Here is a 26,964-nt window from a genome sequence, read left to right as displayed (position 1 = left end):
CAGTAACACGTAGAGCACACGCTGCACGCCCCCAGCACCGATACCAACAGCAGGGCAGACGGTGAGACACTGCTAAGGTGAACAGAGACACGCCAGAACCACAGGGCATGCGCCCTGCGAGCCGCTATACGGCCAAGCAGTGCCTCATGTCTACACTGCAGTGTAGTCTCCTGCTGAATCCCCGCTGCCTGCCCCCTCTCCCCCCTAGCCGGGACCTTTCCCCGCCACCTGCCCCCCCAGCCGGAGCCTTTCCCTGCCACCGCCTTTCCCCACCGCCGGCGCTGTTCCCCGCCACCTGCCCCCCCAGCCGGAGCCTTTCCCTGCCACTGCCTTTCCCCATCACCTGCCCCCCAAGCCGGAGCCTTGCCCCGCCGCCTGCCCCCCCAGCCGGAGCCTTTCCCTGCCACCGCCTTTCCCCACCGCCCTCCCCCAGCCAGGGCCTTTCCTGCCGCCTGCCACCCCCCAGCCGGAGCCTTTCCCTGCCACCGCCTTTCCCCACCGCCCTCCCCCAGCCGGGGCCTTTCCCACCGCCTGCCACCCCCCAGCCGGAGCCTTTCCCTGCCATCGCCTTTTCCCATCGCCTGCCCCCCAGCCAGCGCTGTTCCCCGCCACCTGCAGCGACAGTGTGAACACAACCTGCTTTTCACCAGGGCGCGTAGCTACACGTACCCTACATGCTGCCGTCAACGCAGACAAGGCCTAACACACTGTGTAGACATGCCCCTAGTCTCCCTCAAGGATTCCAGGGGTCCAATGACAAGGCGATGGATGACTGAGGGTTTTGTAAGCTCCAGCTAGGCTCTCTCTGCCTCTTACTGCATTGGGAATAAGGAATCTGCAATCAGAGCACAGCGATTCGGCTGACGATGCTTCAGGCAGTGCAGACTCCATCTTGCCCTACCACATACACCTCGGTCCTGCATGGCTAACGGGAGCAAACAACTGTTTTGTCAGTGAAGTCAACAGCCGTGGCTCAGTTCCACGGGGCGCAGCTCAGCGCTGTGCACACGTACGGAGAGATGTCCCTCGCCCCCAGGAGCTTCCGGCCTTGTATGCACCGACCATTTGGGCCACTCCGGGCGTCTGGCTGAAAGGCGTCGTGGGCCATGTCACCCGGGGAACTTGGCACAGGGCTGCTTGGCCCACAAGGAGACAGTTCCAAGCCCAAGGGACCAGGAGAAAGGCCCAGAGCCAGGGATCAGACAGGAGGCTCGGGAACCGCACAGACGGTTGAAGTGAAAGCAGCGAGGCAGGCAGCGCAGTTACGCTGGGTGGTGCCAGGGGACAAGGGGCGCGAAGCTGACGTGGAAGGCGGGAGGAAGCCAATGGCAGGATCAGAGCAGAGATTCTCCCAAGGAAGAAGGTAACAGTTTTACAATACTTCTTTGGGATTTCACACCATTTGAAAGGTAGAAGGGCCAATGATCTGCAGTCGCTGTTCCCAGTGGAGATGCTGCTGTTACCGGGGCACTATTCACATAGCGCTGGAGGTGTGCGGGGGTTTCATGCATGCAAAACCCGGCGGTGCCCCTGCTCCAAAGAGCTGGCCGTGGAAACCGAGTGACGACACAGTCAAACTGCTGATGGGGAAGAGGTGCAGGAGAGACAGGAGGGGCGGCTGCTGCTGTTGGGTGCAAACGGAGATGAGGATCCTTTCCTGCACAGAACACACGGCCCATGTATTTGGTGCCTCAAACTCTTCTGGTTCCCATTAGTGGCCATGGCGTCTCTGCTGCAGGACTGTTGCATGTTCAGGATGGGCAGTCCGCATAGCCTCCACCCTCGCAGAAAGGCACTGCCTCAGCACAGCGGGTAAGAGCCATTCCTGAGGGGTTTGGCTCCCTTCAAGAGCAAAAACAGTGAGCGCCGTTCTTCCTTTGAAGTTTCCCTGCGTCTCGTTCAGCTGCACGGCCCGGAGCAGAGCTGCCAGTTTGAAGAGTCTGCTCTTTCCGAGAGGCTGGGAAGTGACGTGATGCAGAGCACAGCTGGCTCCTGCAGACTTTTACCCCCTCCCCTGGCTTACAGAAAGCAGCTGAACTGCCCCTGGATCACAGGGGATTCAAGAAGAGTCTTAGAGACCTACGTGGGGTGACCCAGCACAGGAAGACGACACGCTGAGGACGATTTTAGTTCTGGACATTTAACAGAAAGGCTGGGTTCAGCGTGAGTTACACACTGGTAACAAGGTACAGGGAACCTCTGCTGCTGTGAGTGACGCACCATGTGACCTGAAGTGGGGGTGGAGCAGATGATATGCAAGGTAAGCCAGTTTCTCCCGGGCCCTGGGCACGTCCCTGACCTAGATTCCCTTGTGCTCTCGACCCCTTTGACTGTCATCTCATTAATACACCTGAGGAAAACTCCAAAGGGAAGCTCTCGGCATCTCGAGGTTTAATGCCGAATACGAACTGTTCTTCTGACTGAGCTGGGGAACAGCCATGTTCACATAACAGCAATAGGGGAATGTTGAATGCATCTCGCACCAACATAAACCCAACGCTAAGCAAACAGGCTGCACATATCGCTGCCCCCTTCCTGAACAACCCAAGTGCAGCCTGATCTCTGAGTAGGCGTGTCGGTTCTATGTGGCCGGGTTTTGCTGATGATGATACGGTTGCTATGGCTTTCGTACATTCCACTGTCCACAGTGCTCTCCCTGGTTTTGTACCGGCATGAGAATCAGTTATAGCATCTGACGGCAAGTGGGGGCTACAAGGTAAACAGTCAGGGAAAGATGCAGGAAATCTCCATGAATGGATGATGCTGGAGGGTGGAATTGTTCTAAATACAGTCAACACTTTTACGTAGAAATGACAGCACTGAAACGAGCCTGCGTGTGACCCACCACCACTTGGCAGCCTATCCTGGCAAAACTTGAGGTCCTGGGGAGCAAGGGGAAACCCTTCAGGTTTTAATTTTAAACGTAGCCTGCTGGAGACATGAAAGAGAGAGGGGGCAGAATCGAGCTTGGTATTTCTGAGGAGCGTGACTCCTCTAGCTGAACAGAACAGAGGCAATGTAATAGAAAGGATCATCTGAAACATTTCTTCTGCTAAAAGGTCACTGAAAAGATTCCAAATATTCACTGGTTTTCTGATCAGACTGTGCCAGTGCTGGAAACTAAATCAACCGCTAAAGGGTGAAACGAAGAGATTTTAGACCTTCTTTAATGGAAAACTGCAACGCAGCCTTAACTATGAAGTCACTCCCGCGCGCGCTGGAACAGAGTTATGCAGTTACTAGTGCTGCTCTCTTCTCTATGCAAACAGCCAGGCACGCTTTAAAGAAAAGGAATGTGGAACAGTTTATTTAACTGCGGCTAAAAACTAAATGCTCTGTACACTCCAAGTGGCTTAGGAGCATTTTCGTTCAGCAACTAAGCACAGCAGCGTAACTGCCCAGCCTGGGCCGTCGTTTAAGCACTGAAATGCCGGGAATTGAAAAGAAACAGAAAGGCCACTGCACTGATGACTGCGGTCTGCAAATGGCCCCAGAGCTGCACAACAGCTGATGGGCCCCAGCAAACACTGAAATCAAACAGGCATTGCGACTGCTCAGCAGCTTTACAAATCAGACCCCAGGCTTTGACTCAAGTCTTTGTTAGGTCTCTGGTTCAGCTGCATGACTTGTAGCCAGGGCATGTTGTGAAGGCCAAAAGTATAACTGGGTTCAAAAAAGAATGAGATACATTCATGGAGGATGGGTCCTTCAATGCCTATTAGCCAAGATGATCATCAGGGCCCCACCCCCATGCATCTGACTGCCAGATGCTGGGACTGGACGACAGGATGGATCACTGGAACTCGCCCTGTTCTGTTCATCCCTGGCGCTGGCCGTTGTCAGAGACAGGATGCTGGGCTAGATGGGTGTGATGCGAAGAGCTCCCCAAGGCCCCGGGTAAGAGGCTAGCACCACTGATCTAATCCAGTGTGGACACGATTAACTTCTTACGAATCTGCCTGAGTTTGGAGACTAAGCCAGTTACATCAGTGGAAAACCCTTTCCATCAACGTAGGAAGCATCTACACCGCGGTGTGACACGCCCTGGGTCTTGGCTCCAATGAATCCGCAAAGCTGAGGTGCTGGGAGTACTCGCTGCTTTGCCGGGTAGTTTGCGGGACTTTTGGGGAATATTTTAACTCTGATTCATCACCCCAAAACCTCTACTCGCCTAGAGTTCTCCACTTGCAGTGGTTTGAGGACCCTGCAGGTTGTGCGAAGTGGACGTGTCACTTGGTAGAATGGGATGAATCTGACACGATGTTCTCTGGGAAATGGAAAAAGGTTTTACCTGCCCTTTGGTCAAATGACATCAGCTGACGAGATCGTTCCCGGAGCTTGGGTTTAGAGGGCTGGGTTTTAGTCTACGTATCCCTTTCTCCTACAGACACGCTGACTTGCATTTAGTTGCACTGTCCACTCTGCTGCTATATAACCCTCCAGCTGAACTTTTCAGGAAACGGCACGATAAGGAAATCTGCCCAGCATGATTCCACTGAGCCCCTAGACAATGATTTCAGCTGGGTGATGGGAGGAAGGGGTTAGCAGAGCTTCCTCCAGCCCCAAATCTCTCTGGTCACCTCCCTGAAGAGGATACACACTGACATTCTACACTTGAGTTTGCAAAGAATCAAAGAACTTCTCCGATTTCCTACAACACCTGTCCCCTCTTGTACCTGGGAAAATGCCCTGTTGTAAACAAACAGGGGAGATGAATAAACCCGTCTCCAGGCAGATTAAGGTCAGGCTGCAGTTCAGCAGTTTTCTATTTCTCATGATGGGGATTTAATCTTAAATCTTAATGCACTGTTGCAAACCTTCCAAAGCGACACTGCTCTCAGACTAACCCCAGCCCGGGTCTTTCCTTTGGCTCGGAGCCCACCACTTTAAATCATGCTCAGCTTGCAGGCTAGATAGAAGCAAATTATGCCTTTGAGGGGGTTTAAACTACAAAATTCAGCCAAGCCCTTCACTTTTCACCCAGTATAAACCCACAATCTATTTTAAGGCTGGTCTTTTTCCAGTCATAAACGAGGCTTGTACAAATAATTATTCATTATTAAGTGTGTCCAAACCCATTATTTTTAAAGGGCCCGTTTTCTCTTTCATCCCACAAAGCCAGGTTATGGATACTCCAGTTTATTTAATCAGACAGGCACAGGGCTGCTAACTTGTTACATCTTATGGCTTTGTGTTGAAGGTGTGTCATTCTCTACCACAGGCAGAGCTGCACTGGTGCTAACACAAGTGTAGACAGGGCCCAAGTGTTTTCACCGTCTCACGTATGGCAAACCCTAATCTTAATCTCACTAAACTGGGTCTCAATCACACCTTGCAGCACTGGGTTCCACAGATTAACTGCACTGCATAAAAACACACTTCCTTTTATCAGCTTACAATTTGTTATCTTTCAAATTTCCCTGTATATCCCCTGGCTCTTGTATGAGGAGAATGAGTAAAGAGCAGTGCCTAATTTACAAACCATCCGCTATTTGGTACACCTCCATCCCGTCTCCTCTCATTCCTCCTTTCACTAAGCCAGACGGAAGTCTCTCCACATAACTAATAATTTTCATCACCAATCTCTGAACACTCACTATTTCCACTGTCTCCTTTTGAAAGGTGACTTGGTCTGAAGACAGCATTCCAGGGAGGCTAAGACAGCATTCCAGGGAGGCTAAACATGGATTTACAGACTACCATTGTCATATTTGCTGTATACAGTTTGATTCCAATGTTTCTTCTTCCTGTCTGGTTGACCAAGCTGTCCCCAAAGATCCCTGGATGTTTCTTTGCAATGTGCATTCCCCTGCATTTGCTGGCATTGTATTTCAGCTGCTATCACACTGACTCTAGCCTTGGTGAGTCTCTCTAATGTTCCTCAGATGCTGCTCTCATTTTGGCTAGACTCATCCATTGTGTCACCTGCAAACGTGCTCATGGCACTGCTCACCTCCTTCCCAGACTACTAATAAATATCACAGTGCCGGGCCCTGCATGCAACGCTGGGGCACCCCACCACTGGCCCTCTGCCATGCTGAAAATGGACCGTTTAGTTCTACTCTGTTTTCTGACTCTTCACTAGTCTACAAAGCTGCAGTCCGGTGGCTCGGACACTCGACTAGGACTCAGGAGACCAATTCCTGGCCAAGTGACCCAGCTGGGTGATCTGGGCAAGACCCTTCCCCTCCCTGTGCATGTCTACACTGCAAAGAAAAACCTCGATTGATCCGGGCTGGCGCTGCGGGGCTAAAAATAGCAGTGTAGACATTCCCGCTCGGGCTGGAGCCCAGACTCCGAGACCCTCCCTCCTCATCACTGTTCAGAGCCCGGGGAGGGATGTCTACCCTGCTAATTATAGCCCAGCAGCCCCTAGAGCCAACTCAATTGACCCGGGCTCTGAGACTCGGTGCCCCCGTTTTTCTGTGCAGGGCAAATGTACCCTCTGCCACCCCTCCCTCTCCCACCCTGAGGGATCTCTTGCCTATTTAGCTTGACAGCTCCTGAGGGCAGGAACTTTGTGCTTGGGCAGCATCAGCCACACCAGGATCCTGATCTCAGTTGCAGCTTCACCACTAATCATGCAAGGAATCCCCAGAGAACTTCACACCTCACCCCGTAACTGGTTAAGTTTCCTCACGAGGCTCCCATGCTGGCCTGCATTAAAGATTCTTTGAAAATCCTAATAGCTCCCGGTGGATTCTCTTTTCCCTGCTTTTGCTGACGTGGTCAGAATTCTCAATCAAAGCAGCAGGGTTTTCCTTCCCGGGAATTAGGCTGTTTGTCCCCAGTACATCATGTTCCACTGGATATCTTCTTCCACGCCAATCACTGCTTCAGGCCAATTCATCTGGCACTGAAGGACAGTTGCTGGGAAGGATTTCCCAGGATCACGGCAGCACCTCTTTGAAAAGGCGAGTGCCATGTTTGCTACCCTCAGTGATGCTTAAGGTGTCTGGGGTGAATCACAACCATCTTCTTCCTAACTTCACCTCCGGCAGAACGTCACCTCTGTAATTGACCAGCACTGTGGGGACGGGTCACTGGGGCACAAATATCTCATCAGCTGGGAAAGTAACTTGTACAGGTTCTAGACCGCAAGTTGGGGTTTTCCTTCACTTGTAACCAATTCCTTCCGCTGGCTTTTATTTGGCTCTGGAACTCAAGCTTTGTTAAACAAACTGTGATCTGGTTTTCATATGGACCCGTCTAAGTGCCTGGTGCTAAGGAGAGTGCTGAACTGAGGGGAAACTGGTAAACTGGGGTGCTCTGTCTTCATGGCTTGGGGCACTCTGCAGCATCCAGAAGACAAGGGACCGGGCACCTGAGTGTAACAAAGTCGGGTGTGTAAACATGCGCTGGGGAGGGGCGGGGGCGTGTGACACCCCTGGAGCGGTGCGCCTGCGTTGTCTGCAGCTTGGGGAGAATCCCTCCCACCCCCACATACATAGACGAGGTTCCCTCCTGCTGTGAGCAGCTGGCAGCGAGTCACCCTGGTTAACCCTGAAAAGCGTCACTCCCTCCCCCACACACTGGTGACCTGCCCCCACTGCCTGTCATGGGGAAAAGCTTTGCTCCCCTGGACAAAGCTGAAGATGCCGCCTCTCTCCTTGCAGATTAGGGCTCGCTAGTAACACTATTTCTGGCCCACGGCAACAAACGGTGCAGACCCCCCCCCAAGCTCCTCTGACCTCAGCCACCGCCCGAACCTTTGAACGGGTTTCTCTGCCGAAGGCTGAGCAGGGAGATCCAACAGGCAGACAGCTCGAGGGCGCAGAGCATGACGCTCCCTGCCAGAGCTGCCAGCCCCAAACCAAAGTCTACTCAGAGACTTCTAGCCAGCCAGACGAACTTCCTTCCCTACCCCCATTGCTAAGCCACAAGCCAAGTTGTTCTCAAAGCAGCCTCTAGGACTTGCAGGTCCCTCACGTCCCTCGGCAGACATTTCGCTGAGGAGCCTTCAACACAGTGACCTGCACCCTAACACCAGTTCCGTCTCCTGGGTAGAAAAGGGGTGGGCTGGTTGGTTTGGTTGGTTATTTCTAAAGTGGAGAAGCTAAATCAGGAGGAAAAAGAAATTAAATTTCTGTCTGATTGATTGCTATGAAACTCACCCTTCCCCCTACTGCCTGTGCACCTGTCTAGCCTTCTGCAGCCAGTTCGGGCCCATGGGACGGCTGGGCGGAGTCAGAAAGTGCTGGGTAGTTACGGTCTTTCAGGTCGCTCTGCTAAAACAAGCTCTTTCCAGCCATTCCCAACACAACTGACCTGACAAACTAGCAGCCCCGACAGCCCTGCTGTTCTTTGCAAGATGGGAAACTCACCCAGCTCATCCCAGAGCTGCCTGCATTTGTCTGTCATGCCTGTTCCCTGCTGCCTCCAGAGGGAGAGCCGGGGATCTGCCATGAATTGCTCTGTTATTAACGTCAGCATCCTGGCTCCGTTGGAATCTCTCATGCGCAACATCTCACGGACCTGAAGCGGGGAGGGAGGAAGGGGTCGGGAGAAATCCTTAGGTTAGAGACAGGAGGGGTCAGCTGGAGAGAAGGTGGTTTTTAAAGACACGTTCAGGCTCTTCGGAGACACGCTCCATCTCAACAGGATCACATTAGCCGGCAGAATAGTAGGATGCTCTGCTACCTCTAAGCCAGTGGCTCTCAACCTTTCCAGACTCTGTCTCCCTTTCAGGAGCCTGATTTGTCTTGTGGACCCCAAGTTTCACCAAACAACTTGCTTACAAAATCAGACATAAAAATACCAAAGTGTCACAGCCGCCCTGTTACTGAAAAACTGCTGCCTTCCTCATTTTCCCATATAATTATACTATAAATCAATTAGAACAGAAATACTGTGCTTACATTTCAGTGTATCGTATATAGAGCAGTATAAACAAGCCAGTGTCCGTATGAAATTTTAGTTTGAACTGACTTTGCTAGTGCTTTTTATGTTGCCTGTTGTAAAAGTAGGCAAGTATCTAGATGAGTTGATGTACCGTCTAGTAGACCTCTGAGTACCCCCAGGGTCCATGAACCCCTGGTTGAGAACCACTGCTCTAGGCAACACGTGGTCACCCATCCAGGCTACTAGAGGGACAGTAACTTACCCAAGAGTCTTTCGACAGGGCTGACGAGCCCAGCCCTCAGAACCGTTTGAGGTGGCATGTCCATCCCAGGCTACAGAACTACTTTTTTATTGGGATCTGACTCATTAAAGATCTTAACGACGGGAGCAGAACTAACAGTGCGACTCGTCTTTGCAAGCACCATCCACAAGCGTTCACTTGTATTGCTCCTGGATACCCAGCTTGGCAGCCCTCCCACAACCCACGCTGGCAGAGGACATGGGAGCGAGGAGGAAGCCACTTCCTGGAGCACTCTGGGCAGCCTAGTGAGGAGATCATGGCCTGGAACGGACATGCTGGATGGCAACATGCTATGTCAATAGAGGGCCAAGCTGTGCCTTTGAAAGCCCAGCCCCCTACACAACGATTCCCAGCTGAGCACAGGGTGAGGCGCACATGGGGATGAGCACCAGAGAATTCCACAAGGAAAAGAGTAACCAACGGCTCACCTTGGCGAACATGGAGTTGAGCTGCTTCCCAGAGCCGTAGTACCCTCCCTGAGACAGGAACAGCTTCACTTGTTCTCTCACTTGCTCCTCGTCCAAATGCCAGCAGTTTTCGTCGTCGATGCTGGCGCCAGCGGTGGGGTCTGGCGCACCTGTGGAAAGGGAGGCGATCACGTTTATTGCTGCAGGCGCCAGACCCGGGCGCTCTCCCCTGGCACGCTTCCCCAGTGGAAGAGGCCCAACGACTTGCAAGAGATGCTGCCTGCCGGCGTGAGGCCTAAAACGTGGCGCTCGTTAACAAAGAGAGAAACAAGCATCAAGCCCTCTACAGGCCCTACCACCACCAAGAACTTTTCATGATTCATTTTGTAATGGTCAGCGAATGCTTGTGTTTCTCCTTTTCTGTCACCAACCTAGGCCAAGGGACGCGAAGAGGTCACTGACTAGGAGTGGAAGGGGGACTCCCCGGCGAAGTGAGTGAAAGGGGAGAACAGACCCTAGGGGAGAAGTCAAAGGATTGGGGAATGTTCAGGGTTAGGCATCGAAGGGCTCAGTTCACACTCCAACGCGCTGATCTTGCAATTATACCCCAGTAAGCCCTGTGCCAGGAGGCGTTCTGGTGTCCATGTGGATCTACTGGCAGGATCAGGGCCCAAGATGACAAACCAAAGTGGTGGTGGAGAGGGATAAAATGAACCCAACTCCCCCCATGCTCCTCTGCTAAGTAAAGTTAGAGATAAGGAGTGAGTCTGGTTTCTTTTAACTACAAAGAGGATAGGGGCAATGTCACTACAGCAGACGGCTGAGGTTTTCATCTGGCCTCTTCCTAGTGTTTGGAGATTTCTTTTTGCCCCTATTGTTGCAAACCTTCCTCAGACAAGCAGTCCTCACTCCCCCGAGTGGCCCCATCAACTTCAGCAGATCTGCTTGTGTGAGCAAGGTTTGCAGGGGCTGAGCCATATTTTCTAACAGCTGAATCAGGATATTTCAAAGGGAAAATCGCAGCTTCTTAGAGAAAGAAAGAGGAGGATCTGGTTTTCCTTCACACCTCTCTCATTCTCCTTTTTGTATTTCAAATTCTTCTATCTGTTTTGCTACATTCATACTCACCATCAATGACCGTCCCTTGCTTTGCAGGCTCACACTAACTCGGTTACAGTTCCAGAGCTGGTGGAGAACAGCAGCTGGCAGCACAGCTGATATGCCCAGCCTGGTTTGCCGTTTGCATGGAAGACACCCAAATACGGCAGCTTCCAAGACATTCCTTGCAAAGTCAAAAGGAGCTAAGCTTGGAGATGAAAGACCCAGTTGACAGGATTTTTTTCCTCAGAAGCCACTAGATAAAACGCAGTTTGTGTCTGTCGAGCACAAAGCAATATTTATTCCCAAGCACTCAGCTGTGCAGCCCTCCTGTTGAATTAAAAAACATTTTGCATCTTGGAGCTGCTATCGATTTGCGCTGACCACAAATATAGAGTATTTTAAAACCTTTCACATTCTTCAAAGGCAGCTTTGTGAGCAGCCGAACAATGCTGCTACTTTGTGAAAACTATCAGCATCTCTGCATCTGGATGCTTGACATTAGATAACAAAACACTCCGGCTCCCCATGCAAGACCGTTCTGGTTCTATACAGCAAAAGGGCTCAACAGAAACTCCTCGGTGAAAAATGGTCACGATGAAAAATCGGAGAGCCTGGAGCATGCTCCGCTGAACTGTAACCTACTTCTCTCCTGCCTATTTTCACTCCTGAACAAGTGAGGGGGTCAGCACTGGAACAGCAGGACACCGCACAGCCAGCAGAGGGAAAGCAGGGGCTAAAATGTTTCCAATTAAAGCTGTATGAGGTATTCTCTGCTCTGCAGGAATGTGACCAGGAAAGCACATCTCTACTGTCCCGACCCGCTGGCTGGGAAAGGCAGCTCTGATCTTCCTGATTGTAGCTGGGCCACGGAGAGCTTCCGGCAGGTTCTCCACCTCTAGGAACTAGACCGGCACGCCAGCCAGTCAGCTCCCGCGCCGGGCAATGGGCCCAATCCTGAGAGCACTCAGCTCCCAGAAGGGCCCTCTTTGAAAACGACGAGAGACAGTCAATGCTGCTACGTCCATGGATCGAAAACAACTCCTCTAAAGTCCAATTCTAATACTTCTGGTGGAGCCAGGTAACTGCTTCCGAGGAGAGGGCAACAAACCTAAGCCACTTTGCCACCTGTTGGGTGAGATACTGAACATATCTGACCCAATAAGATACAATTACTTGTCTTTTCTACACCCCTTTTAAAAGCCTCCTTTAATCCTTGCTAGCAATCAACGCGTGCGGGACTTCCCAGCCAAGCCCTAGGCATACACTGTACCCTACCCAAGGAAGATACTGACTCTAAATTATGCTGCTGAGGAAATTGCAATTGATGGGACAATATCATTGGGGCAGAATTTAAAACAGTAGGAAGGAAATGAACAGACACTGGCTAAGTCCAAAGGGAGCCGTGCGGCGCTCCTGACATTAAACTAGAGACAACGGACTGATCCTGATTTCACCAACACCGACGGCCAAACCCTACGACTTCGGCTGAAGGAACGGGCCCAAGGGACTGAGACCCCTTTGGATCAACACCGGGCTGGAGTTTAAACATCTTTCGTCTGTATTCCTGGTTAGCTCCTCTCCCTCGCCCACTAAGGAAGGAGAGCGAGTGGTGTGACTACCCAGAGCCAGGGACCTCTGACCTGACCTATCTCAGGCACTTATCTGGACACCATCACCACACTCCCTGAGCCCCTCCAGCCTGCAACGTATTTATCCAAACATCACCCCTGGACAGAGGTAGAGAAGTGCTGCTATCCCATTTCACAGAGTCACCGAGAGACCTAGGGGCTTGCTCAATGTCATACAAGGAGTCTGAGGCAGAGCATGGACCTGAACCTGGGTCTCCCGTGTCTAACCACTGGGCCAGACCTTCCTCTCATGACCTGGTTTGTAATGTTCTGAGCACCCATTGCTCTCAATGGATCTGTCTACACGGGGATAAAAAACCCGCAGCTGGCTTTGGGCAGCTGGCTTGGGCTCACAGGGCTCAGGATGAGGGGCTGAAAAATTGCTGTTTAGATGTTTGGGCTCAGGCTAGAGCCCAGGCTCTAGGACCCTGCAAGAGTGGAGAGTCCCGCCCTGAATGTCTACATGGCCATTTTTAGCCTGCGAGCCCAAGTCAGCTGACCCAGGCCAGCCATGGGGCTTTTATCCTCGTGTAGACAGACCTAGTGTCTCCTAACATAAGAACAAGGGGGCGGTCAATGAAATTGAAAAGTGACAGATTTAAAAGTGATAAAAGGAAATACTTTGTCACATGATATGCAATTAGACTGTGGAACTCATTGCCACAGGAAGTCAACGAGGCCAAGTATTTAGCAAGATCAAAGAAAGGCTGGATGTTCACATGGATAACAAGAATACCCAGAGTTGTAATTGATATTCATAACCAAAAAAAGGGTTGAAGGATATAAAAACTTGCATACTTCAGAACTTAAACCAAGGGATTAAGAAGAGAGCTACATAGGGTGCAGAGTACCCACATCGGCCTACTGTGGGGTTCCTAGCCCTTCCTCTGAAGCATCTGGCACTGGCCACTGTTGGAGACAGAATCCTGGGTAGATGGAGTTTGGGTCCGATCTAGTCTGACAATTCCCATGTTCCTAGGGAAACAGCGCAGACTAACAGATCGGACATTGGATTGGGACTCGGGAGACCTGGGTTCCATTCCTGGCTCTGCCACTGGCTTGCTGGCTGACCTTGGGCAAGTCACTTCCCTTCCATGACTCAGTTTCCCTACCTGCAAAAGGGGGGTGATACTGACCTCCTTTGTAAATGTAAATAACAATAATACATAGCTCTGAGATGGCTCTTTACATCCAAGGGCTGTATACATGAGCTAGGTATGGTGATGAGTGGTAAGTGACATCACTGGGAACTGCGGACACTCAGCGCCTCTGAAAAATGAGGCCACCGGGTTTAAAGTTTAAACCCAAGAGTAATGAACAAGAGGATTGTTTAAAAATATGCAAAACTGGAATGATCCAGGGGTCCTGAGTAGCACGGCCATTATTTCCATCCGGCAATCAGTTATAATGGTCACTGCTCTAAACAAAAACGTGATGGCAAAAAGAAGCAGCGTCTGAGTGGATTTTGTATGTAATATTGTCCCCCTCCACCATAACAAGCCACCCGGTTTTCACATCCAATTTTTATATTTCAGTTGAATGGTAACATACTTCCTGCACTTCAAAATAAATACCTAGTTATTACTTGTGAATTTATTTTGCATTAATATAAAAGATTCATAGAGGATGTTTGTAATATCAGACTCCTACACAGACAACCGGGAAGAGCAGATAACGTATTACCAATTACACCGGGGAAATAGACAAACATGTAAGAGTAAATAATGGGATTTGTGAGATGTTTAAATATTAATGATAGGAACACTCAATTGTATATTGCCAATTCAAACACTGCGGTAACCTAGCCAGCAGAATGTGGTGATGTAAGTAAAACTGAAGGGTGGTTCTGTGTCCGGCCTCCAAATTAGCAGGGAACAGCATGGAAAGCAGGTCTCAAGTCTGCTTAAAATGCTGCTTATCATGCCTGGTCTAAAAACCCTGTTTTCAGATATGCTTGACAGATTTCCAACATTTAAAGAACCACCTCCACACATCTCACCTGTAAAGGCTGCAAAACCATCACACAGACTTCAGAAGTACAGTTACACATGAAATTGGTACAACTAGTGCCAGCCGAACAGTCCCATCCATTACTCCAGCCCCAACACTTAAGAATTTCCCATCCACGTACAGAGGTCTCCTTATGGGAAACAAAGCTAGACCAGAGAATCAAAGCTATCAACCTGGGGTTAAAGAGAAGAGAAAACAAATGGCTAAGAAATCAGTTGCTAGATCTGCAGAAAACCCAGTTCCGTCTCGGAACGTAAGTGACCACATCTCCCCGGCGTCTGGCTGTGGAGAGCAGTTGGAACCTAGCTCTGTTCACATGATTACAAGGAAGAGAGTCATTCACATGGCAGTGGACGGGAGAAAAGCAGAACACCAATGAATATTCAGATATTTCCTGGCTAGCCTCCAAAGGCCACAGGGCCCTTGTGTCGATACTCCAAGTGCTTAAGCATGGCCAAGTTCTCCGATGGGTGCTTCCTAATGTGATTCTTCTGGAGTTCCTCTGAGGAAGTCCTTCACCCAAGAGGGTCAGAGGTGTGAAAGAAAGACCGACAACCCCTGCCTAGCTCCACAGCCATGTGCCTGCCCAGGAAGTATGTTCACTAACCAAATGCAGAAGCGGTCACAAAAAGAGATGTGAGAAAGGAGTTGCCTGGGCCAGGAGAGGGACAGGCAGGGGAGGAATAAAGGAGATAAAGCAGAAAGCCTGGCCTCATGGCGGTTCAGACAGTAGATCTATGTATGGCTCAGAGATCGTGCTGTCCTGGGGCTCACTGGTGTTGCTTCTGGGACATCTGATGATCCACTGTGTTTCACGCTGGTTTCCTCTCCCAACCCCCTGCTTTCAAAAGTATTTGTCTAGGGATTTAAACATCCCTCATCACTGTAGTATCTCAAAGCCACATAATGCAGCCTCTGTTGCTCCAGCTGCCTGGACAGAGTATTCTGCAGAACACACAGGACTGCAGCAGACCTCAGCCCCTCCCTGCCTTCCTTCTCTTTGCAAAAAAAGTCACAAGCTTGCAACTACACAGTTACGGCCCACAACAAGGAGACTGAATGAGACTGGCATCTGGTTGTACCTCTGTGTGAGAGAGAGATGCCCTTGGCCACATCAGCACTTGGGATGGGAGAGATTTAATAGGCAAGTGCTTTAAAAAAAAGGAGGGGGGGATGACAAATAAAAAAATCTGGGTAAAAAGAGAAGGAAAAAAATTTTTTTTTTTTTAATCTGGAAATGGAGCAAAACCCCTATGAACAAAGGCTAGGAAGGCAGCACCTTCTTCTCCAGCCACGAGGAGCCAAACAGAACCACAAGGCTGCTGCTGGTAGATGTGCACTGAAGCACAGTCTGAGCTTCAGCTCCTACCTAGGGTGCTGAGGGCTTCCGCTTCAGGGCTTCCCAGCCAACCTCCCGTGGACTGACTGGAAGCTTTGAGCGAGGTCAGCAGTGTTGTGAGGCACTTGCCCTGGGACCTGACAGCTCGGGAAGAACCTGAAGCAGATCTCAAAGCCAGCTTAGTCATGGCCTGCCCCAAAGCCCAGGAGGAATGTCTTATGATTGCACATGGGGCCTTACGGAAAGCCCGCTGGGCTGCTTCTCTGACGTTTGGAGAGAAAACAGAAGTGAATGGAAGCCACCCAGACAAAAGCTCAAGGGGAAAAACAGGCACTAGGAAAGCAAATGACCTATAACGAGATAAAAATAGCAGAGAAGTGGAGGGTCATGTCTTTTCATGGGTCTCTCAAACCGCCGCTCCCTTTTTTTAAACTAAACAAGATCAGATGAGGTTTTCTAAGGAAGCCTCAGGATTTAGACAAGCGACCCAGCGTACAAATCAAATACAGTAACTGAAACTGAGTCAGGTCAGAGCAGTAGTCCTGGAAGCTCCTCTCCTACCAGCAATGGCAGGAGAATTGATGGTACAGCTGCTCAAGCTGTGTTAGCCGGAACCATGTTTAAACAGGATGGGAAACCACACATCTCACACACGCAGCTACATGCCACCGTGTGCATCATCTCCGGCACCCTGCGTCCAACTCCACTCTCATGGCTCCCAGTTCTGAGCAATATCGCTCCTCCCCATATCAGCCGAGAGGTCGCCACTGGCAAGTTACTGGAGAATGTAAGCGCCAGCCCAAGCCTGCCACTGCACAACGACCTTTTAAACCACCAGCCACACATCTGCCATCAAGTCACCCATTATGGTCTCATCCGCCAAGCCAGGATGTTAGGGCAGAAACACTCTGACAAGAGGCATGGATCTGTTATAATCCCCAACCAGTCCCTCGTCGCTGGCCTCACAATCTGCCCGCCTGGTTCTGACCAGCCCATCGCCAGTGGTCCCTGTTGAACAGGTTCCGGACCGGGCAAGGTCTCTGTGTAGCCAACCAGTAGCGCTGTGGCATTTGTGACAGCTCTCTGTGCAACTGCAGTGCCACACGGACGACGCAGCATGTTGTCAAGGAATGCCTGCTGCCTAGGTTCTGCGGTGGCCTCAAAGAACTGCATCACGCCACTGCAGATCCCATCGCTTGGCTAGACAACTAGGCACACGCTAAATCAACAGCAGGAAGAGGGAGGGTTTCACCGCCACACGGGCTGACCAAGAGCTGAACTGACAGACACCTCAAGGGACAGATACGTGTAAATGCAATGCTCCAGGGAGAGGCGTGCCCCATATCACCCCCCTCCTAGTGCCTGGCTCTGCAGCAGTGATGTTGCCAGCGAGACTAACACCATGTAAGGCTTGAAACATTCGCCCTCCGCCTTCCAGCCCAAAGCCCTGGGACAGAGGCTTGAAGGTCAGGATGAGAAGCTTCAGCTTCATGCAGGACGCAATGGAAAGGCTCTGAGAAGGGCTGATGTGGTCAGAGCTGCGAGAGGGGAAGCTGGAATGGGAAACATCTGTTTAAGCCATCTAGCTCCTCTCCTTCCCCAGCAGTAACCTAATTTTTCCCTCTACTGAGGAATGCTGATCCAAACCCCAACCTTCTGGCAGGGCTTGAAGAACCGGTTTAAATACACCGAGGGGCTTATAGATACGTAGATTCCAAGGCCAGATGGGACCACTGTGATCATCTAGTCTGACCCCCTGTAGAACACAGGCCACAGCAATTCCTAGAGCAGAGCTTTTAGAAAAGCATCCAGTCTTGATTGAAAAATCATCAGTGATGGAGAACCCACCTTGCCCCTTGGTAAATTGTTCCAACGGTTAATTACCCTCCTCATTAAAATCCGATACCCTATTTCCAGTCTGAATTCGGTCGGTGTTAGAGCTTTCCCGGCTAGACTGAGGAGTCTGTTATTAAATATCTGTTTGCCATGTAAGTACTTAGAGACTGTGATCAAGTCACCCCTTAACCTTCTCTTTGTGAAGCTCTTTGCGGCTATCACTAGGAGGCAGATTTTCTAATCCTTTCATCATTCTCGAGGCTCTTCTCTGACCCCTCTCCATTTACCAACATCCTTCATGAATTGTGGGCACCAGAGCCAGACACAGGATTCCAGCAGCGTTAGCACCAGTGCCACGGGGACAAGTAAAATAACCTCTCCATTCCTACTCAAGATTCCCTTGTTGATGCATCCCAGGCTCCCATTACCTCTTTTGGTCACAGCGTGACACTGGGTGCCCATGTTCAGGGGATGAGCTACAATGACCCTCAAATCTTTTTCAGAGCTAGCTTCCAAACGTGAACCAAAGAAACTCATGCAGAGTTGCCTTCCTGAGTCTGCAGACTGACTGGCAGCCAACACTTCTGCTGCTGCTCAGACCTTCGTCAGGCTGCCGCAGTGAAAACTGACCAGCGTTGCCAGAGTTCCACTGGTGCTATTCAGAGCCCTCTGGGCTCCATCTCCTACTACTGTGTCCCTGAGCCCGTTTACGTTGAGAATGAATCCTGGCGCTTCACAGCCTTCTCCCGCAATAGCCTTTCACTTGGAACACACTTCCCCAGCCCAGTTCAAAGAGTCTCCTAATCTTTCCCCCTCGTTACCTCCTCAAAGACACACTTCTCTCGTGTGGCATCAGCTAATCCCCCCATTTGAGGAACCACTGCTAGAGAACCCTTCCCACACCCCCCCCCCCCAAACGGCTCTCCCTCCTGCATCTGCACCATGCGCTAACTCTGTTGTCATAGACTGCCTTGGGGCAGAACCATGATCTCATGTTCTGTACCGCACCAACCAAAATCATTGTCCCCTCTGTGTAAGGCACAAATTCGAGTTCCGGGAGCTCTCAGGAGCTGGGAATCGATCCAGGGCAGGCAGCTAGCAGGGCGATAAGAAACCCTCCCAACAGGAAGAGCAGGGGGCGCAGGGGTTGAAGGGGAGAGGAAGACTTCCAGTAGCTTTTGTTTGTACTGCAGCAGAAACAGCCACAACCAGCTCAGTCTGCCCCTTTAGCAGCTCCCCCTTGCTGCCGCCAGCTGCGTGAGGGCCGTTACCAGCTGAGGCAGACTGCTGAGGAAAAAGGATAAGAAACGGAGTTTGATCTGCAGCGTTAATGACAGCAAGCCCACCATTTTGTGCCGTCTCTGGGGGTCACATTAACCTTTACTGCAAGCCCATGAAACTCCCCCTGGGGGAAAATGCTCATAATGAAAGTCTCTGTGGTCACCTTATTAAAACTGCCAGAGAAGACTCAGAACACAGACGGGTTAAGAGGGTGAGACACTTTCATTATGAGTCTTTGCAAGGTTCCATTCGAGCCCATGCCTGACGTAGCGAAACAGACCGATGGTCACTGACAGGGATCATGAGGGGCACCTTCGGCGGCCCCCTTCGATCGATGCCATGGTTTGTCACTCTTCAGCTACATCCCTGGAACGCTGGAGATCCCCTATGTCCCGCTAGGGAGGGGATTTGAGCAGATCTAAGCCCAATGTGGAAATTAACCGCCCTGGCTCCCTGACAGTAACAGGAACGAGCCCTAATACTAACACACCCAAATGGGCTGCCGGACACAGCTGGCTACACACGATGCTCCATGCTGACTGCTCCGAATGCGCTGAGGAACTCTGGGAGGAACTTGATCATCATCATCCCAATTTTATTTCACTGAGGTTACGTGACGAGCCTACGCTCACCCAGCAAGTCAGAACACACCCAATTCCCAGCTGCTTGCACTAATCACTAGACGATGCTGCCCCCGCATGACTCACCGCGCTGAAGGGTTGACAGCTCAGAATGAGGCTGGTTAGTAAGTGTGAATCACAGGGGCTGGACACCTGGGGCAGGCTGATCGATACATGCACCTCTACAAAAAGCATCCTCTTCTGTGAGCAGAGCCAGGCAGGGAATATTTAACATTGATCTGACCTGTGAACGCTCTCTCTTCACAGAAAGGTGGGATTTCAGGGCAGACAGCTCCTTCTCCAAGACAAAGTAACCTCAGGCTGATTCAGGCTGTAGAGGCCAACACGCTGAAAGTCTCCCTCATTTTTAACACCATGAAGGAGACTAAATCTTGGCCCCCGGAGGGTTTCAGTCAGACAAGACCAGAAACAACGGGGGAGGGAGGAGGAGATTAGGGAATATGTCTTAAAAGTACCATTTCAAGTATAGCCATATGATAGAACTTTCAGGGGAACTGAATCAACTTCCCAAAGAGGTGGGTGAATTAAAAAAAAAAAATCTACAAAGTTTTAAATCACCCAGCTTCAAGAATACAGAAAGACTGTCCTAGGCTGGCACGGGTTTGGAAAAGAAGGGCAGGGCAAGGGAAAAATAGACTAGGCCTACTTCAGATTGCTTCCAGCTTCAGCCATTGGAGAACTCCGGTGTACTCGCAATCTGGTACCCACAACCCCTTCAGATGGAGGCTGCAGAACTTCCTGGGTTCCTTGTCTTAGGCCTTGTTGTTCAAGATGCCTGTTCCATATAACTGCTGTGCGTATTGGTGGCATCCAGAGTGCATTGCGTACTAATAAAAGTTTGCAATACTGATCTGGTTCCCAAGCTAAAACCTGGACAACAGGTGCCTTAGAACACTAACATTTTCTACTGGGCCCCTTAGACTCCAAGACATCTGAGGGAACTGATGATTTATCTTAAATTCTTTGAACCCTGTTTTGAATCCTAGTGCAGTGGGAGAGATCGACTGATTTAGGGTTTGTCAAAGCATTATGGATCTCTCTCTCTCTACTCCAGGAACCGTGTCTGTGTCATCTCCAAGGATGAAGGCATGTGGTATTTAAGTTTTGGCATCAGAGCTATCTCATTCATGAATCTTTGGATAGCTAATCACACCCCTACACTTAGTAAGCATGTGTTGCTTTGTCAGATCAAGGTAATTTGTTAGTATATATAGAGAGAGGATTTTTTAAAAGAATATTTCACCACTCCAAACTTTAAAATAGAGACACTAACTAAAAAACTGTCTGTATTTTTACAAGGCTTGGAATCAACAAGATTTTGGCTGCTATCTGCTGACTACAGCAACAAACGAATTCCCCTTGTACAGGTCTTCGGGCTCTTCCTACTCTGGAGAAAGAAGCGCTACGCAATGGCTCTCACTCCAACTACACCCCAAAGGTAAGGTTCAGAGCGAGAAGAGAGCTGCCAACATTTTTTGCTTAAACACTAACTTTGCTCTACACAGGGATTCAGACCAGTTTTGATCCTACTTACCCTTATATTGGGCTTTCCCTCTTCACGGCACTTTACACATGTTCATCCCCACACCACCCTTACGCAGCAGAGAAGTATTATCAACTCCTCTTTACAGCTGGAGGAATAGACACAGTGACTCCCGGTCTGATTGTCAGAGGTGCGGAGCATCCTGAGACCCCACTGAAGTCAAAAGGAGTTGAAGATGCTCTTCATCTCTGAAAAACCTGGTTGTATGTGTCTAGCTCAAGGCCACGTCAGAAGCCGGATTAGAAAGAAGGAGATCCTGGCACTAAACCTTGCGCTCAGATCCCTGGACCAAAAGCATCATACTAATACTCACCTATACAGTACCTTCCAGAGGAGGATCTCGCAGCACATTATAAACGTGAACTGAGCCTCACAACTCCCCCACCCTGCTGAAGTAGGGCGGGATTGCTATGCTCATTTTATACTTGGCAAACAGATGCATGGCGAGATTAACGCCTCATCAACACTTGGCTACCACAGGGTTAGCCCCACAGGAGAGGGCAATGTTTGAAGCATCTTCTAATGCAGCTCTGGGCTGGCACAGCTCCCATGGTGCTGCACCGGGGCTCCGCACACAGCTAACGCTGGTGGAGCGGAGTCGGGAACGGGAAGAGTGAGCATTTGCCAAGATTTCCCAGGGTTAGGTGAGTTGGCCAGAGCAGAGCCAGGAGCCAGAGCAGTTCTCCTGACTCCCTGTCCTGTGCTTTAACCCACCAAGGACTCCTTAGAGGAGACAACCACATGCAGCCCTCCCCCAACCCCTGCCTTTGACTCTCCCTTCCCCCTCTATTCTGTGCTATTTATCGCACATCATCTGTGACCCTTGGTTGTATCTGTCTGTGTGATCCAATGGCCAGCGAATAAACATGCAGCCAACAACAAAGACCAAAGCAGATACAAGCATCGAATGCCGATGTGATACTAATGCAGGCGCTTGGCTGTCAATTTAATTTGTTCCTTTTCATCTCTCTCTGGGCAGAAGCAGACAGGCAAGGCCGCGTCCACTACTGTGCAATCTCTATTGCAAGCCCCCGAACCTAAAGATATTACTGCAAGTCATCAAACAAGCCGTAAGAATTACCATGCGTTTGGTTGATCTCGGAGTTGGAGGACAGAATGTCATCAGCCAGTTTCTGGGCAGTTGGCAGTACCTCGGTGTGGTGTTCTGTGATTAAATACTGAACAAACTTTTGTAGCTGGTCCCTGTTCATCTGGAAAAGGGTCTCTGAGATGGGAAGACGGAGTTTCACCTGCTCTGGCTTGCGGATCCTGTACAGCGAGAGTGCCACCACGTGCGCGCAGTAAAAAATGTCCTTATTCCCGCAGCCGCACGTCACGGAAGTGATCTTGCAGCGGTCGAAGCTGATGGCGACTTTGTAGGTCATCTCTGGTTCTGTCGCCGTTGCTGGCTCTGTTACTGTCCCGCTCAGGTGGAATCCTGGGGGGGGGGGGGGGGAGGGAATCAAGAAAGGCAATTTTAGCTTTGCAAACGGCCACCAACACAATCCCACTCTGGAACGCTGATGGTGTGAATATCTGCAAGCATCTGCGTATTCCAAAAACCAGCACCCAAAATGTAACTCTTTGGTGAGGACTGAGTCCACGGACTGCGTAATTATTGGTATTACTGTAGCTCCGAGGAGCCACAGTCATGGACCAGATCCCACCCAGCAAGCTGCTGTGCAAACAGAACAGACAGACAGTTCCTGCCCCAAGGAGCTTATAATCTCAATATAAGGCAAGGGAGGACAGATGGATACACGCAGACGGAGGGAAGAAATGAGACAATACTGGTCAGCATGACCTCAGCAGCTTAACTGTGGCTAGGTTTTGGCAGGAGCCAGGATGAAGGAGTTTTGAGGTGGCATTTGAAGGTGGATACTGAGATGGCTTTGTGGGTTTCTGGGGAGCGCCTGCCAAGCACGTGGCCCAACCTAGAGAAACCACAAAGGTGTCTGAGAACTGAATGAGTTGGCAGCGGGCCGATCAGAGGGGAGCAGGGATAGCTCGATAGGTAGGATGCTGCCTCGTCCTGCCTCATTCCAGGACAACGACACGCTAATCAGTTACACCTTGGGTCCAAGAAACCGCCAGCTCTGCAGAACTCTGCCCCTGCACGCCGCTCCATAATCCTAATGTCCTGTCTCCGCAGCATTCAGCTTAAATCATCCAAACAAAATACACAGCTGCTGCTCCAGAACGAATCTCCCTCAGTATGTGCCTGTTGCTATTGTCCCTGCCGGCTGGGGAGGACCTGTAACATACACTTCCCATTTGAAAGCTACAAACAGAGCTCTGCTCGAACAGACGCCAATCGGGTGGCTATACTTTGACACACACAAACACTCCTTCAGCCGCTTTATTTAACAGCCAAGTCTAAAGAAAAAAGTAGAGCTATTCTGTGCAGTATCCATTCTTCCAAGCATCATCTCTGAATTCCCTCAAGGACACAGGGCCCAGTCTTGCTAGCACTTACTAACACAAGCAAGCCCTGCGTGCCTGGTGTTGTCTTATTTAGGTGATTGGAACATACGCGTTGGAGTTAAGAGGAACCAGCCGATACGTTCCGTTTCCCTGACGAGGATGTATTTTAACACCATGCAGGTTCCTGTTCAGTCTCTCAACCAGCCAGGTTGCTTTCAGATATCACAGGAAAAACACGCTTTTCTAAAGGGCTGGAACAAACAATGCAGGGGACTGACCCTCCCTCAAACACTTCCAGCTCGGCAGCATTGTCTGCTTCTCCGTGAACTTTAAACTCACGTTCGTTTGTTCAATGAATTACATCCCTCTCAGAGCTGGGGCACAGAGCTTCAATGGAATTTCTGTTCCACGGCTACATAGTGTTCTGCCTGTCAAACACACTGCGTCGAACCCTTCATATCCACAGCCACAGGCAGGGTTTAACATTACTGAGCTGCACTGCCTAACCAAAATGCTCCTTTGTTAACTAGAGGACACACACACACACATCTCCCGGGTCAACTGGGAAAAGGTCTGGTGGCTCTTAAAACCAAGAGCATCACCAATTCTGATGAGCCAGAAGCAGAGGAATAAATATTCCCTGCTATTTGTGATCAAGGCACAAAAGGTCTACATAGGCGTGTTGCAAATGCCTCTGACACCAGGACCTCTCGTGCCACAAATAGCCACTCCAATTTAGAAAGAAACAGGATACATAATTGAGCCTCAGACACGAAAATGAAAGACAGGATCTGCCAGAGAAAACGAAGGGTGAGAAAAAGGGTTTTAGGGAAGGAAGGTCTTTTGGTGCATGGCAAAGGAGGGTACCTCAAACAAAGGGGTGTGAAGTTGTGGAGAGAAGACTGTATATTAATCCATCCGCTTTTGAAATTAAGACGGTAGTTAAGAAATCCCAGTGTCTGTCAGGGAGCTCTTTGCACAAGAAAGCTACCAAAGGAAATGAACCATCACACTTGGCAGGGACAGAGCCTCTCAGCAGAGTAACTCCCTGCACTTCACAAACAAGGCATTTGGCCTTTCACCTCACAGTGCCTCCACACGCCCAGGGAGGAAGGTAAAGATTACGGGCCAACATCTGCAGAAGAAACTTGTGAATCTGCAGGCCCAACCTGAGGCAATTTTTAAGGGCTCCAACTGGAACCAAGTGCAGAGCACCCATCTTCCAAAAACCAGACACCGTTTGAGGTGTCTCATGCTGGGCACCCAAAATCACTAGTCACCTTTGGAAGTCCTGGCCAACAATCCTTACCTACCTTGGTGGGGGAGCAGCAGGGAAGGGCGCTAGGAGGCAAAATGAATGAGCTGCGAAGTGTATTTAGTTCCTCTCCTCCCTGCTCCCCCTCTCCCACCAAAAACAAAGGCACAGGAAAGTTAACTGACTTGCCCGGGGTCACCCCGTATGCCAATGTGGGAGCCCAGTGTGGTTCTCCAGAACCCAACTCGCAGTCCAGTGCACCTCGACCACAGTCCTGGCCTCCCTCCCCAGGGACGATGCTCACTTTGCCTGTGTCGCCGGAGGCCTATTAAGAACCTATTTCAATGGAAGCCTCCCCAGGGCCTCCCCTCTCCCTGAAGCAGGCGGCAGACGGCTGAAAGGGTTACAATTAACGACAAGAGAGAGAGATTAAAATACATTAACTGCATAAAACCCTTGTGCGTTTGCCAACCCTCACAAAGACTTTCCGAGACAAATTCTACCAGAGGTTTTTAATAAATGGCATCAAAACCAGCTATTCACTGCCAGGCTCTTTAAAGCAAAGCCAAAACCCACATTCGAATCTGATTAAGTGTCAAGGACGCCTGCTTTCACTTTAGAACCCGGGGGAGAAAAAAAATAGACCTGTTCAGCAGACTTCTGCCATTTGGAGCGACTAAAACCCAGTCCATGTGGTCGATAAACGCAGCTAATTTGGTAACATTCAACTTCAGAAATAGGCAGGATAGAGCATGCTCCCTCTGTCTCTCATTTGCACTCGGGACTGAGTGTGGTGTTGAGATCTATGCGGAAAGCCAAAGGGGGCAGTGTATTAACTAGCCCCTAACTCCACACGAAGCCATTCTGGCACAGCCGGGCTACAGAAATCCCCAGGAGAAACCCCAAAGTGTTTATGTTTTACCACATCTTTGGTCTGCGGTACTTGGCCAGCTCCTCAGTTTCACTGCCAGCTCCTTCCAGTTTATTTTTTGAATGAGTTAAAAGGACGTGAAACAAAGTTCTTTCTAATTAGAAAAACCCCAAACTTTGAGACCAATTATTAGCTATAAATGCTGCCTTAAAACGCTTGCTTTGCAGGGACCTTGGGGCAGGGCATCATCAGTTAACTGGTGTAAACCCAGAGGAACGCCACCAACTTAAGAGAGCTACTTACTTTACACCGGTACAACCGTGTCTTGAATCTGGGTATTTGAGTGTGAGTTTAACACTTGTGAAAGCGAGAGTGTGACCGCACTGGATGCAAGCTTCTTGCATTAACCACTCTCGAAGCTGCCTCCATTTTGAGCAGTGGCATTTCTGGCCCTGGCCGGCCACTACTGAACAGCGTTGGTGGTTTTGTGAGGAGCGAGAATGGGGTGACTCACGTTTACTTGGGATCCAAGTCATAACTTGACCCCCACAGTTGTGTCTCCACTGCGACACGGAATTACGGTTGCTGCCTGACCTCTCTCAGCGAGGCTTGGTCACGATCTGGCCACTAGTGGACAGAAAGCCAGTACGTTCCACACCCTTGCTGGAAAGCCAGGCTCAGGGCTTGGTCTCCAGCCTCTGCATAGAAACGCTGGACTGGGAAACAAACAGGCAATCTATGCTAAGAAACTCTGTAGCTGTTCCCTGCGTACGAGGTGCCAATCCAACAGAGACCCTGAGGAGCGTCGGACCCTCCATCTCCTGTCTGCTACTGAAGTGATGCTAAGGAAAAGAGTGAGCTCAATTCAGGTCCTATATTTTTACAGCAAATAAGACCATTTAATATCCCGGCATCTGCCTAGTTAATCTGGTGCTAGAGCCTGATGTGTCAGTTTAGATTCTAGCTGTCAAGGCAGCAGGTCTATATAAAATAAACTAGAAACGCTAAACAAAATATTTATCATAAGCTTAGCTGGAAATTAAACATGGCTAGAGAGGGGAATTGGACATGGCGGCAGTTATTTGGGAATATTTACATTAGCGGTAGGAAAACCTGCAGGTCCCCACAGTTCGTGTTCTGTAAGCCAGTGGGAGAACCGTCCAAGCCTAAGGCAAGGGGGAACCCCTCCTGATCCAGACAGCGCAGCAGCAAGGCTGGGGACCCACCAGGCTGTCATGGCCCTGGCTCCCACTGCCCCCACTCCTGTGAATGGGAATTTGAAGAGAGGGTGGTTGCTACAGGGATGAGGAGCTCTGGGATTAGGGAGCATTGGTTAAAGGATACCGTTTTTGCTTGGTCTATTTACATAATTCTCTATTTAAGCACCTATCCCTGGCTCCCAACATATAATGTTGCTGCCCAACAATGCAACACTTACCTGCTACAGGTACAAACCCCTAGTAACCCCACAGTCAACACCCTACGA

At 50.3% G+C, this 26,964-nt stretch overlaps 1 protein-coding gene and 1 long non-coding RNA gene across 3 annotated transcripts in view; one reads left to right on the top strand and one right to left on the bottom strand.

Moving 5' to 3' along the window:
- The window catches only part of ZSWIM5 (zinc finger SWIM-type containing 5), a 153,209-nt gene that overhangs the window by 26,457 nt on the left and 99,788 nt on the right, over window positions 1-26,964 (bottom strand). For both annotated transcript variants that reach the window (XM_050961121.1, XM_050961122.1), the window contains exons 2-4: window positions 22,010-22,366; window positions 9,571-9,719; window positions 8,325-8,475 (exon numbers count right to left, since the gene is read on the bottom strand). In XM_050961121.1, the coding sequence (XP_050817078.1) occupies window positions 8,325-8,475; window positions 9,571-9,719; window positions 22,010-22,366 (657 nt within the window). The remainder of the gene's footprint in view (window positions 1-8,324; window positions 8,476-9,570; window positions 9,720-22,009; window positions 22,367-26,964) is intronic.
- On the top strand, window positions 20,467-22,024 carry LOC127054900 (uncharacterized). The gene is made up of 3 exons (XR_007775361.1): window positions 20,467-20,578; window positions 20,685-20,823; window positions 21,908-22,024. It is a non-coding gene; the product is annotated as an uncharacterized LOC127054900 (long non-coding RNA).

Source organism: Gopherus flavomarginatus, chromosome 7, assembly GCF_025201925.1.
Source record: "Gopherus flavomarginatus isolate rGopFla2 chromosome 7, rGopFla2.mat.asm, whole genome shotgun sequence".
NCBI classification, from domain to species: Eukaryota; Metazoa; Chordata; order Testudines; family Testudinidae; genus Gopherus; species Gopherus flavomarginatus.
This window is presented reverse-complemented; position numbering and strand designations above follow the sequence as displayed.